The sequence below is a fragment of the Centruroides sculpturatus genome, unplaced genomic scaffold (genome assembly GCF_000671375.1).
Source record: "Centruroides sculpturatus isolate CEXI.00-Female unplaced genomic scaffold, Cexi_2.0 scaffold429, whole genome shotgun sequence".
Taxonomy (NCBI): Eukaryota; Metazoa; Arthropoda; class Arachnida; order Scorpiones; family Buthidae; genus Centruroides; species Centruroides sculpturatus.
The window spans coordinates 63086-78186 of record NW_019384784.1 but is presented as its reverse complement, the minus strand read 5'-3'; the positions used below and the strand labels follow the sequence as shown (position 1 = coordinate 78186).

The 15101-nt window shown below is 31.4% G+C and overlaps 1 protein-coding gene across 1 annotated transcript; it reads left to right on the top strand.

Annotated features, from left to right (window-relative positions):
• Positions 1–593: 593 nt before the first annotated feature.
• LOC111629228 (glutamine--tRNA ligase-like) lies at positions 594–14099 on the top strand. The gene is made up of 14 exons (XM_023373104.1): positions 594–619; positions 864–1001; positions 5553–5706; positions 8807–8992; positions 9080–9204; positions 9270–9330; positions 9405–9559; positions 9644–9830; positions 12241–12428; positions 12506–12636; positions 12706–12798; positions 12865–13002; positions 13092–13179; positions 13248–14099. Exons 1-14 carry the CDS (start codon positions 611–613, stop codon positions 13335–13337), a joined length of 1743 nt encoding a protein of 580 aa, XP_023228872.1. The 5' UTR covers positions 594–610; the 3' UTR covers positions 13338–14099.
• Positions 14100–15101: the final 1002 nt, after the last annotated feature.

The window sequence follows — 15101 nt, the reverse complement described above, 5'->3', positions numbered from 1 at the left end:
ACAATCGTCGTTCTTACATTTTTTAATGTTAATTTCAGTTAAATTTAAGTAAGTTATTTATTACGAATCGAAATTGGCCCGAACCACTGTTAAGAGAAATATAATCAATGTTACATTTCACACGTAGAAGTTATTATCAACGAGCAATTATTGTGACATCCACATAATGCCGGCTAAAATTTTTAATTTATTTAATTTAAAATATATACTCTCCACCTCCAATTAATAGTGGCTTGCCCCTGTACATCATACTTTTCCTTTAACAATAGAGTCGTGCCGGTCATCTATTAACTGCTTTCGGGGAAGTTTTAAATTGACGAAACGTGGCCTCCGGTTTGCATCGGAAGTTCATATATAATTAAACGGTGCCGCCTGCCCCTAAGGTTTCCAAATCTGGTCTTGGCTTTCACCTATCTAACTCTGTTCTCGAGATTAAGGAGAGACAGACGGACGAAGGGCGCCAGAAATAGCTATCATAAGTCTGCACACAACAATCTGTCCATAGCATTGGACTGCCTTGACGGTGAAGGCGGCTCCTAGTTTCTTTGACTTCAGATGGAGGCACTATTTTCTATGTTAACTTTTATCCGATTCGGAATCTAATAGTTATATGTCGTTGGTTGGTAATGAGCTGGTAGAGCTTGAGATTCTAGGCCCATTTATGGCATTAACAAATAGTTACACGTTATAACATAATTTGATTAAATTATTTAAACAGTTCTAAAAACAATTTTATATTAATTAAGTTTTAATGTTAAATAAAAAAATTAAAATAAATTTATTATTATGTAAATATTATTTAAAAAAAAAAATAAGCAAAATCGGTAAGAAATGTTCATAAAGAAAAAATAGAATAACTTTAGGCAGAGGTCGCTGGCGTGAAGAATATGGCGGAAGGCGTGGAAGTTGTGCTGTCAAGCTTAGGTTTGTCCGAAAATAAAATTAAAGAAACGATAAAAAATGAAGCTTTAACTAAAACTTTAGTCGAAGTGGTAGAAGAGGTGAGACTATAATATTATATATTTATATATAATGCGTTGTTAGTGAAGTTTTTATGATACATATTAAAATTATTTAAATTCAAGTGGATATTTCTAAAATTTATGTTAAAGAAATTGAAATAAATTGGTAGAAAGTCTATGATATAAATTGGAAGAGTAGGTTAAGTGTAATGTAACGATTGAGATCGGAGGAAGTTTCCACGTGACGTTTTAAGGTATGTATGTGACTGTGATGGAATCTGATACAGATTTATAGAAAATAAGTAAAACGTTGCAAAAATATATCGTTTTCAACAATGACCAATAATGATCGATGATCGATCGTTTTACCATCCATATTAATTAATAAAGTTGGAAATGTTGACGTGGAAAATGATTGTACATAAGAGATATGGATGATGCAATTTTTAGTACAAGGCACTTTTATATACTTTATACTTCATAAACATACAGGGTGACTAGTTTCTGACCCTCTAAGCGTTCCAAAACGTGAGTTTTCATTTTATTGGTAAATTTATTAATAATAAACATATATTGCAGTCATCATAATAATTTTCTATCTTAGGCCAAATATCTGGCAAGCTTGGGATGGAAAAGTCCAACTTTCTGGACACGGGCTAAATATATATGGTCAAATCCACAGTAATGGAGTGTCAGATAAGGGAGCAATTAACTTAGATCTCTCTCCCACACTTCCAACCAATTCCTCTAGATAGGTGGTCTGCAACCTTTCTGACCTCACGGACTGCTAAACTTGCAATTTTGAATCCCGTGGACCACTATCGTGAATTTTTTTAAACAACACAAAATCTGTAGAATGATGATCATAAAAGTTTAATTTTACTATATTAATATGAAACTCACTTGTTTAATTATAACAAATTAATGCAAGCCTAAAGTTCATTACTGCTTGTTTGAAATAAGTTTATGGATTCTTAGTGCTTTTCCATAAAGGATTACAACTGCACTTGCAATATTGTTTATTTTCATTATTTATTGATAATGTCACTTCATATTTGGTTTTAGATTTGAATAAAAAATCTCCAATATGTGAAAAAAAAGCAACTATGCATTTTGCATTTCTTTCATAATACTTCACATAACCTTCAGTTGACCAATGTCCAAATTTCTCCACAGACCATCCAAATTTTTTCCCAGACCACTGGTTGCCAACTGCTGCTCTAGATGGCCAGATGGCCAAGTAGTTGAGGTGGCAGCTTATTGCTCTGGGGGATCCGTATGGGTCAAAAAATCTCCAGGAATTTTTGGGGGGTTCGTCCATCCAGATGTCGGACCTCGTCCCCCACCACTTGGCTGAACCTGTAATGGGCTTGTTAAAAGAGACCGTTTTAGTGCTACAAGGTGAAAAGAGTTTAAAAAAAAACCACCTATTCTCTTATTTTTTCCATTAGTGGGACTCTTTTAACAGAGCACCAGATAGCAGAGCAGCTGTTAAATAAATCTTCCTTAAAAATAGTCTCTCTTTATGTTGACTGCACTCTAAAAATGCCACCAACACAGCATTCATTTAAAGATTTATAACTGAAATATAAATTTTCATCTACAAGTACATATCTTCTAATATCAGGACTTATTATACTGGCTTTACAGATAATGCTACAGAGTTTCACAGAAAGCAAGTTTTTATTTTATTTAATATATATGTATATTAAATAAAATAAAAAATTGTTTTCTGTGAAACTCTGTAGCATTATCTGTAAAGCCATAATAATAAGTCCTGATATTAGAAGATATGTACTTGTAGATGAAAGTTTATATTTTAGTAAGTCAAGGACATTGAGGTATTTTAATTAAAGATTTATAACTGTCCATCTTCTGGTGCATAATCACCTAGGGCATGTGGCAGCAGGGCCTACACTATGGGCATATTCAACACACTGCCAACACCTCTCAGCACCTCTGTTCAAAATTTCAGGTTACTGCCAGGAAACTGCTAGCATCTTTTTCAGTGCTCCATACACCAGCAAACAAGATGGTAGCCACTGTGAGACTCATAAGAGCTCTATTTTCAATTGACAATTTTGAATTTATTTTATCTTAAAAGAATATTTTAATATAGACTACTAGTATACCTATGTAAGACAATCACATATTTTATTTTATTTGTTAAAATGTAATCTTAGGATTGATTTAGTTATTTATAACTCCTACAGAAATTAAAAAATATTCATCTCTCTTTCTCTTTTTGAAATACTGTATTCACTTTTCATTAAACTTTTCTCATTAAATAAATTTAATGTAATGTGGAAGTTTACATCATTCACCATTTTCTTGATTTTCTTTCCCGATATCCCAGCAGTCAGCATTCATGTTCTCTCAAAAACAGCAGCAGTTTTGTCATTTCCAGCAGTCACTAGATTGATGCTGAGATTTTGAATATACCCTATGGTATATGTATGACAATTTGGATAAACCATTGGTCAGTTTTTAGTCATTTCTAATACACAGACAGTAAAGAGATTTCTTACACGATTATAATAAGCAGATTTCACTGGACATAACTTTTTATACATAATTGTTCATATGTATCATGAAATATGTATGAACAAACAATGCAGATTACAAACATCATAACCTCAAGTAAACAGGGCAAGAAGTGATTAGTAATTAGATTTCAGAAGTCATGCGACCTTACTTTAAGTTGATACTATACTTATTTACTTTTATACTGTATGTCCTGTAAGAGAGAATTTGGAAATTTTGGATCAAGGATATTCACCTCTTTTCAGCTAAGTCATTACTGTATTTGTAGAAAGAAGTGAAAGTAGTGTGACAGTAATGATACTGTATTTACTGATTATTCAATAGAACAATAAATCATTCTATTAAATATATGTAAGTATAGTAAAATATACCAATATTTAAGTACAGTAAATTATGTGATAAGGAATTTTAACATTTCCAAGTATAAGTTACACAATCCACATAAGATATGAAAAAGACAAGAGAATTGAATATCATTAACAACCCCTCTGATGATCTTGTTTCTTTGGATAAGGGAGCATGGCACAAGTGATTTCAAGGTTGCTGTCTTAAGCAGAGTTGATTGTATTTAAATATAAAATAATGGAAAGCAGAGAATGAGACTATTTTTTAGCATGTATATAAGAAGCCACACTGGAACTGATGTCATATGGAAATAGAAAAGAAAACAAGGTGGTCACGTGACAAACTACAACTGTACTACAGCCCACTAATTCACTAGCCAGTTTCAATACAATTAGCTAGATTGCTGGAAGCTGGATATGTGATCTGATACTGTATTTAGTGTGTCTTATGTTATTGACCAAGCATTCCCTTAATTTTTTTAAGGAATGTTTTGTCAATTAAAACATTCACTTAATGTTTTAGGGAAGCTTCAGACAAAAACTTCCTGAGTTATGGAAGCTCATTCTTGAAAGATTGATCAATTAATTATTTCTTATTGTCTGGACTGGTAACTTAAATACCAGTTGCAATTACACATTCTCCATGGGATTTGATCTGGTGAATTTCCATGTCAATCAATCCACATGGTTCATTTGGAAGAAAGACTTTTTGATTTTTTTTTATGGAATTCTTTGATAAATGTACTATTGCACCATCTTGCATAAAAATCATTTAAAGACAATTTGCCAGATTGCAATGCAAGTCATATTTATTATTTATGAATCTAATATAAAAATGGAATCAAACTTTTTGACCATTCTGCATAAGTAAATGACAAACTTCTAGACAAATTTTTTTTAACTTACAAATTTGCATGAAATATTTCTCATTATAAATAAGATAAATGCTTTACAATTTAAGTTGATGATAGAACAATATTAATTGTAAATCACCAAAAAAACAATCATTAAACAGTTAATAAATCTTTCTTATTTACATAAAGCTTTTATGTATCTAAAAATTGGTTTAGTTTAGATTCTGCTTCAAACTAAGTTTATAGATCCAAGCAAGTCTTTATTTTAAAGAGGAAAGTTTTTAGGAATTTCTCTACATACATCTGATAAAATCAACTGCAGTGAGTTGAGACATCACTCCAACAATGATGGATATTGTGAATTTGGAACTTTATATTGATTTTATTCTAGTGTATTCATCTTGTGAGAAAACTATTTGATTAATATATAATCAAATAGTTTTATAGAGTTATAGAGTTCAGTAGATATTGAGAAACTCTTTTTTGTGTATATTGTGGGTTATTCCAGACCTGTGGAGGAATAGTCTAACATATCTGAATCATACTACCTGTGGAAATTTCAATTCAAACATTTGGATTGGGTCTTCTAGAGCAACGAGCTGATGTCTTCATTGTTTTGATCTAGCATGTTTTATAATAATAATAATAATAATATATTACAAGTATGAAATTCTTCTAAGTAATTCTGTGGGTTTGATATTTAGTGTGGAATAATTTTTAAGTGAAGTTAATTGTATATTTATTAGTTATTTTAGTTCCTGTTATAATCTTTATATATGTGTGCATATACAGTACATGATTAAGATTTATGCTAAGTAATTTAAAATATTCATTTTGTTTCATTACAGGCAAACAAGTATATTCAAAATGGAATTAGTAAGTCTGTTGGTACCCTCCTCTATACAGCAGCTACAAAAATCAAGGCCCAGACTAAAAATAAACTCCCTCTTCTGGTCGAATACATTGCAAAAAGGAAGATTGATTCTGAAGTCAAGTTATCAAGTGAGTTTACATTGTTCTTATTAATATAATTATATTTAGAATTTTAATTTTTTAGTCAGCCTATTAGATGCTTGATAAAGTAGCAACCTCCCATCTTGGAAGATCTGGATTCATATCTGATCCAGACCCTTAAAATTTATCATGTGCAGTTAGGATATCACTCGCCACTACTTAATCATGTCAATTTCTCTTTTGGTGTCACATCTATGTGTAATGTTAAAATTGTAAAAATTGTGGAAAGCCACATAGCCTTTGTCTGCTGATTCATAATCATAAAATACATTTGAAACTATCATAAAAGATAAAATATATTAATAGTTTTATCTTTAAATTTATTGAGATAATTTATCTTTTTGCAATTTTTGTATGAGAAAACAGCCATGTGGTATTTTGAGACAGGAATAACATCTCCAGAAACAATTATCTTAATATTTTTGATATTTGCAATATCAAACTTTTATTAGCCAATAATATATCATTTAAGATATAGCCAACCACACATACAACTGCAGTCCCACCAGGTTGTAATATTGGATAATGAGAAATTTAGATTACCATGAAAATCTTGTGGAAAGTGTGGTTGGTATGGGAAAATAAAGACTTGGCACCACTGAAACCTCACATCTCTTGTGTATAAAGTAATTGCACTGTCAGGCATAAAGTTACCATTATAACTATTAGCATTGTGAGATCTTAAAATGAGAATGAAGTGGGGGTTGGCCTCACACAGGAGGGTTGAATTGTCATGAAATTTTTTTTATAAACACTCTATGCTGGAAACAAGGGGACCAAGTCCTTAAGGTGAGTGAACAAAGCAAACATATTATCATGGAATTGGAATGTTTTTCAACCAATTCAAAAAAAGAATGTCAAGTGGTTCTAAGTTCAATTTTGATGAAAAAAATTTGAAAGAATAAGATTTTATACAATTATTAACAAAACGAACATTCTCAACCGTGTAAAATGTCAGTCTTCAGATTCCAGAATGGAATATAATAAGTAGAACAGTGACTGCACATGTGACTTATTATGTAAATTTGTATTTTTCAACTTTGCTTTCTATTTTATTTATTATATTTGATTTTATGCAATTTCAATAAAATCTTTTCTCCAAAGAATTTAAGAGTGTAAGTACATTTCAAAATTGATCTGAACTTAGTTTGTTACCGAATCCTCAATTTGAATTAGTACACATATTGAAATTTTTATTATGAATACTCTATATTGGAAGGAATTGGGGAGTTGGGCCAATGTAGGAGGCTTGGAGTGCAGCCTTCCTAGTTACGCCATAAAATTGATTATATTACAAACAAATTTAAAAATAAAAATAGAAAAATAATATTTTAACAAAAGGCATCTAATATTAAATCTATTGGCACATGGGAACAGATGAGAGACTAAACTCAAATCTGTGTTATCCATGATAAATTTTCAAATCTAGATCCCATCATGACAAGTGGACATCTCAATGTTAGTAGTAAAATATGGAAGAAAGAAACATTTTGGCTTTTCTAAACACTCAGAATATCATTCAAATAATAATAATAATAATAATAATAATAGTACTGGAAAATACAGTACAGTACTGGAAAATAACACGCACAAAATGTATTACGACAGAGCCATATTCACAGATAAAACAATTTACCACAACAGACCTGACATCACACTCATTGACAAACACAATAAAATCACATACATTATAGACATAGCCATTCCAAACACTCACAATGTACAAAACACATGCACTGAAAAAATTNATCTTCTCGCGAAACGACGTTATAGGAGGTACGTTATACGAAAGTTGCTACAATTTTTTCGCTACGTTATAGGAATTTCCGTTATAGGAACGTACGTTATAGGGGGGTCGACTGTAATTGCAGAGAGCTTGATTAAATTCGAGTAAAATATCAAGATACAACAGATACTGTCTTACGACCGAATGTTTTACAATCCATCAGTTTAACGAGTAAAATAAATAGGTCTATTGTGTTTCCGTTCGCGGTTTTACGATTAATCTAAAATCTTGTATCGCTCAAAGTAGCGTAATAACGGGGCATTTACTTTCACGAACGTAACTCAATTTATGACATTGAATTCGTAGGAAGTCGAAGGTTTGCTTTAAAAGATATCTTCATATAATAAATTAGATTTATTCAACACAATTATTAGAATCGTGACGTTTCCTGTTCAGAATTTATAAATGGAGATTTTTTTTTAACTTCTCGAAGCTTTGATGTCGTGATGACGCTACAAGGTGTGCATGACGAAAAAAAAAAGTCGCTTCACGTGATCAGTTTTTACCACTAGGAAGCGAGATAATATATTTAAAATAATGTATAAACAATAACAGAAAACGTTATTTCACAAATAATCTAACAACAAGTGAATGTTTAAAACAAAAAGAAAAAATATGGTAAAAACATCTTATATTTTAAATTTAGAAAAAAAAAGTATATAAATAAATACATGAATTAGTGTCGCCATCTTTCGGTTAATAACCTAAAGAATTTTTGTTGTTGTTAAAGTGTCAAAAAAATTGGAATTGGGTGTATTTTTGATAAAATAGAATAAAAAAATACAATTTAAGTGAAATATTTGAATTATATCCTGTTAAATTATGGTAGAGTACAATATGTTAATGTCCGAAATAGTAAACGGATCTACGAACGCACTAAACAATTGCAAATAATAAAATATCGAGAAATCTATGTTACTTATTGGCTAATTCCCTATGTAAATAAAATATTTGCCGAAGTATATTTGACACAAGCGACTAGTACGTGTAACAAATCTGATGACCAACAAGAAACAGACACAGTCTCGTGGATACAATGCGTGCAGTGTGATTCTTGGCACGTTTTGTGTCTCAGTAACAATTGATACTACAAATTTTATATGTAAGCTATGTTTGTAAGGATTGTAACACATATTAAAACCTTTCAAATTCATGAAATCATCAAAAATCATTATTTTTCCTTTGGTTGCTATGCCTTGACTCTGGTCCGGCATAGTACACAGCCACCGGTGTGTACTGAGTATAACCCACTAAACCCAACACATATAATAATAGTTATGACTTTGTAAATAAATTTTTTAGGTGCTTTAGAATATCTGCTAACACATCCAACCGAGGCATTAAATATAGAAGAATTTGAAAATGCTGCAGGAGTGGGAGTCTCAATATCTCCCGAACAGATTGAAAAAGTCGTGGAAGATATTATTTTCAAGCATAAAGAACAGCTTCAGAATCAACGGTATAGCTTTAATGTTGGAATTTTGATGGGTAATATCTTTGGCAGAATCAAAATTAAACAGTGAATTTATAAAAATTTGTAATGGAGTAAATATGAAAAGCATTTTGATTTATTAGCTGAAGCAAGAACCAGACTAAAGTTTGCCGATGGAAAATCAATTAAAAATGAAGTGGACATGCAACTTCTTGATCTCTTGGGACCAAAAACAGCTAATGATTTAGAAAAGAACATCAAAACTAAGGTAAGTAAATTTAATTTTAAAAATTTTTGATTTATTTCACTATTTAATTTGCATTTTCTCTCTAGCAAAAAGATGTAAGTAAACAGAAAGAAACAGTCAAAGTTAATGGTGATGTTCCTAAGAAAGGTGAGTTTATTACTTACATTTTCCACTTATAATGTGGCAAATTTTGTTTATGCATTTTATTTTTATCTTTTCAGTCGAAGAACAGCTTGGTGCAAGTACTATTTCAGAATTAATGAAAACAAAAGTACACTTCCACAAGCCAGGAGAGAATTATAAAACTGATGGATATGTAATTACTCCAAACACAATGAAGTTGTTACAGAATCATTTAAAAGTTACTAATGGACAGGTAACTTAAAATTCTGTTGTACAGTTTGTAATTTTTATAATTGTTTTTAAAAAAAATGAAATGAAACGATTAAATTCTCTGTAGGTAAGAACAAGGTTTCCACCTGAACCTAATGGCATCCTACATATAGGACATGCAAAGGCTATTAACATTAATTTTGGTTATGCCAAAGCCCATGGTGGTATTTGCTTCCTTCGCTATGATGACACTAATCCAGAGAAGGAAGAGGAAATATATTTCAAGGGTATTCTAGAAATGGTAGAATGGTTAGGTGAGTATTTTTTAATTCATGCCCAAATGTGTGGTAACAGCATATCTATATAATTTAATAACATGTGCAATTGTAACGTGTTTGGGTTGAAGTTAGGAAACTAAAAATAACAAACTTATTGACATAAAATTGATATTAGTCACTTATTGGGCCCAACCATTCAAGGCAGAACACACTCAAAAAATTCCTGGGGTTTCTCGCCCAGATTTTATCCCTGGTTCCCCAGAGTGGCAAGGCTTAACCACCTTGGCCATCCAGTCAGTCTCTTGAAGATATAACAAAATGCTAATTTCAATTTTTTGGCTTTCTAGAATATATTTCTGATGCATTATATCACCACAATTGAAACATACTGCTGCAAATTTTAGTAACTTGAAGATTGTCGATAAATGATTTCATTCTGTTTTGGTTGCAAGATACATTATAAATTTCTCAGATTCATTACATGCCCATATCTCTTTATTTGTCTTGAGCAATTTCATGAGAAATACCTATTTGCAGATAATATAGAGGTTACTCTGAAAGTTTTTCAATACAAGAAAACCATCCATGATGAATTAAAATGTTTATTCTTTTTTTAATAATAAACTTCATATTCACATGACACATAATGCATAAACAAATTTCATCATTCTCCATTAATTTAAGTGAGACAGATCCCCTTTCTAATAGTAACAATGGAAGTTTTTACAGAAGCATGTTGTGTAATGATTTTTGTGTTGGACTGAATGAAAAAAAGTGTTTATAAATGATTGAAATTGGCTTTTGGGGTAGATGCTCCATCCGTTACTATTGTGTTCAGTTGGTACAAAAAATTTCAGAGGGATCATACTTGTTTCCATACCACATGAAGGGAGACCATGACCAGTGACTCCTGAAAATGTAAGTGCTATCCAATGTATGATTGCAAAAGACCAAAGATGTACCTATGAAATGATATAGGAGAGACTGCAGATTGGAGCCTCTGCAGTTGCAGACATTTTGCATGAGAAGTTATGGTAAAAAGTAGCATCTCAATAAATACTGCATCAGATGACAATTTCCAAAAGTCAGATTGTTTCAGAATCTCAAAGAAAATTCTGGAGATGTTGAACCAAGGTAGACACAAGATTATTTCCAAAATTATCACAAGTGATGAGATATACATACCATTTATGACAGTCCCACACTTCAAGAAAGCCAGATATGGAACCATAAAGATGGTCCAATTTCAACAACTGTGAAAAGACAGAGAGCAATAAAAAAAAGTCATGTTTGCTGTTTTGTTCCATAGCTCTGGTCTACTGAAAGCAATTAAAATCAAGCGTGAAGAACAGAAGACAGTAACAGCTAATTGGTACACTATAGTTTTTCTTCATAGAATTCTGGAGTCACTGAAAATTTGAGGTATAATTTTCATCATGATAATGCTTCATCACACACCACCAAGAAGACTGTTGATTTCCTTCAGAATCATTCAGTCTGGTGAATGTAGTGTTCAATATGTAACTTCTGGCTACTTTTTAATCTCAAAAAATATTTGAGGGATTGCAAATTTAACACTGGATGAAATTGAAGCATTTCAGAAAATGAGTTGGGTCATGTAGTCGCTCTTCCAAAGATCAAAAGTATAAGTGCATTTTAGCCAGAGGAGAGTACTTTGAACATAAATAAAAAATATTTTGTTTCAGGACTTGTTTTGTAATACAGGAATATTATGAGTCACTCTCATATCAGAATGTGCACTTTTATCATCATTCAGCATGTTTTCTTACTGAAGAAACTGTGACTTTATTCCTGGATAATGTTCATTTTCCATGGGAGTTTTATTGTTCAGAAACCTGTATATAAATTATCAGATTTGTTTAAGAAGAGAATTTAAGTTAAGTTTACATTGGCATATAAACTGAATTGCCCAGTTCCTGTCTTTTTGGCAACTGTTTAACCAATTTGTTAGGAGTTGAAACCATCCTAACTTTTACTGAATTTTAGTTTGTTCAACCAACTTTTTCCTTAACATTTATAATTGTAAATAAACCTTTTCAACCATTATGTTGTACTAGATGAAACTGAGTCAAACTACATTTTGCTTTGGTTAGTGTTCATTCATAGTGGTTCATATGACAATGAAGACTTAGCATTAATCTTCATCTTTTCTCTTCCCAAATATAGTCATTGGACAAAATATTGCCTGTAGAGTCATACATGGTACAAAAGTATCAGATAACATTTAGAAGTATTTTTGTATGCTTTTATAGAAGCTGGAGAAAAAAAATCAGCCCAAATACTTTTAGACACGTTGCATTAAGTGATAATTGTTTACTTATCATCATCATTTGGAAAAGAAATGCCAGCAATAACAAATAATTCATTTTTATGCAATTAAGATATAAGTCAAATTAAATAATTGTTGTATTAAATATATTAATAGGCTATAAACCCAATGTGATATCGCATTCATCTGATTATTTTGATGAACTATACAATTTTGCCTGTGAACTGATCAGAAGAGATTTAGCTTACATTTGCCATCAGAAACAGGAAGACATCAAAGGTTTCAATCCTCCTCCTTCGCCATGGAGAAATCGTCCAGTTGAAGAGAGTCTCAGGTTGTTTGAAGTAAGTAGAACATAAAATATATAAACTAGTGCTAACAGTAACACTGATCAAAGATGAAGCTATACGAATATCATTAGGATATGAAAAGAGGTAAAATTTCGGAGGGTGAGGCCACTCTGAGGATGAAGACCACCCTGGAAGAAGGGAAACAAGATCCTGTAGCCTACAGGATAAAATTTCTTCCACATCACAGGACTAGCAATAAATGGTAAACTAAATTATAAACTCAATGAATAAATGATTTACTGACTCAATACTTCAACATTATATGTTTTAGGTGTATTTATCCTACTTACGATTTCACTCACTGTTTGTGTGATTCTCTGGAAAATATCACCCATTCTCTCTGTACAAAAGAATTTCAGTCGAGGTATAAAAATTTCCTCTAATAACACACATTTTTACATTTTATTTGGAGATATGACTTTTGTTTTAGGCGATCGTCATACTACTGGTTGTGCAATTCCCTAGATATATATTGTCCCGTGCAGTGGGAATATGCACGTCTTAACATGAACTATACTGTTGTGTCCAAAAGAAAAATAGTAAAACTCATCACTGAAGGAATAGTAAGGTAATAATATATTTGCAACAAAATATATTTATCATTTTAAATACGAGCAATTTCTTTTTAATAACTTCTTATGGTCTTGCTTACCATAGTGGCTGGGATGACCCCAGACTCTTCACCCTTACAGCTCTTCGTCGTCGTGGATTCCCTCCAGAAGCCATTAATAATTTCTGTGCTCAAGTTAGTGTGAATTTTTTTTATAACAGAAAAAGATCAAATAATTAGAAACTAATCAAAATTATTTCTAGATGGGTTTGACGGGAGCCCAAGCAACAGTTGATCCTCAGATGCTAGAAGCCTACGTTAGGGACATTTTAAATAATACAGCACCTAGGTAAATATTTTCAATCAATAATAATTTATTTCAACTTCATATATTTTTGCCTTATAAGATGCACTGTCATATTGCATGCATTATAATTTTTGGATAAGTTCTAGGTACGAAAATTTGTGTCTTATAAGACAAAACAAATAGCAATAAACCAAACTTAAACAACTTTTTCCATTAGCCATACTGTTTTATCAGCCTTTAATAAACATTATCTAAACAAGATAGAATTTCCATGTGAAACATATAGTAATAAAATGATGATGATGGAGTTGTTAATTGTCACAAAATAAAGTAGACCAAAATTTTTACAGAATTCATTACAGTTTGGTTTAAATTACCTTCACATTTTCCATATTTCCAATAATGATTACTTTCTGAACTTTTTTATGTGAACAATAAAGGTTTCTTGTATATAAATGTGTCTTTAACCTATCTGATGTTGAAATTCTTCTCCATTGCCTGTGATGCCATGTTGAATTTTTGTCGATGTTAAGCCTAACGAAAATTACACATTTTTTATAAAAGTAATCATGGCTATTTTATTATTCGAAATTATATTTTTATTTTTCACAAACAAAATAGATATTAATACATATAAAAACAAAAAAAAATATTTCAAAAGTTCGTTTTAATATAAAAATTATGATGCATAGTGACATCTAGTACCAAAAACGTTCTGATGCAGAGACAAAAATATTCAGGAACAATGCAGGACAGGTTAATCCAAAAACTTGTTCGGTAGACTATCTCACAGCATTCCGGTTAGAAACATCTTTATTTTAAAAATTGGATTACAAATGCATTTCGGGTTGGTTTACACTCCCAACCCCTCTTCAGTGCTGTACAAAAAAAACAACAATATAAGTAGGGCACAACATTATCTAGATATCGCGGAAAGAGAATTTTTACATGACTAAGGTTTACATACATATATGTAATGGATGACCCCAGACTCTTCACCCTTACAGCTCTTCGTCGTCGTGGATTCCCTCCAGAAGCCATTAATAATTTCTGTGCTCAAGTTAGTGTGAATTTTTTTTATATACTTATTTTATGTTCTACTCCATCATCATATAATTATCTATTTACAGAGCATATATTTACATATATGTAAATATATGTAAGGTTTACATATATTTACATATATGTAAACCTTACATATATGTATGTAAGGTTTACATACATATATGTAATGGATGACCCCAGACTCTTCACCCTTACAGCTCTTCGTCGTCGTGGATTCCCTCCAGAAGCCATTAATAATTTCTGTGCTCAAGTTAGTGTGAATTTTTTTTATATACTTATTTTATGTTCTACTCCATCATCATATAATTATCTATTTACAGAGCATATATTTACATATATGTAAATATATGTAAGGTTTACATATATTTACATATATGTAAACCTTACATATATGTATGTAAGGTTTACATACATATATGTAAACCTTAGTCATGTAAAAATTCTCTTTCCGCGATATCTAGATAATGTTGTGCCCTACTTATACAAGGTCTGTTCAAAAAGTATTGGACCTTTGGTCGGCAAAAATAAATTTATTGACTTTGAGGTACAAAACCCTAATCCCCTTCAAAGTAGTCTCCTTGGTAATGTATACACTTCTCCCAGCGTTCCTGCCATTGCTGGAAACACTGCTGGAACGCATCTTTTGGAATGGTCATCAGCCGGTCCGTCGCATTCCGCACGATGTCTTCTCTCGACTAAATTCGGGTTCCTTTTAGCGGCATTTTCAGCTTGGGAAATAGCCAAA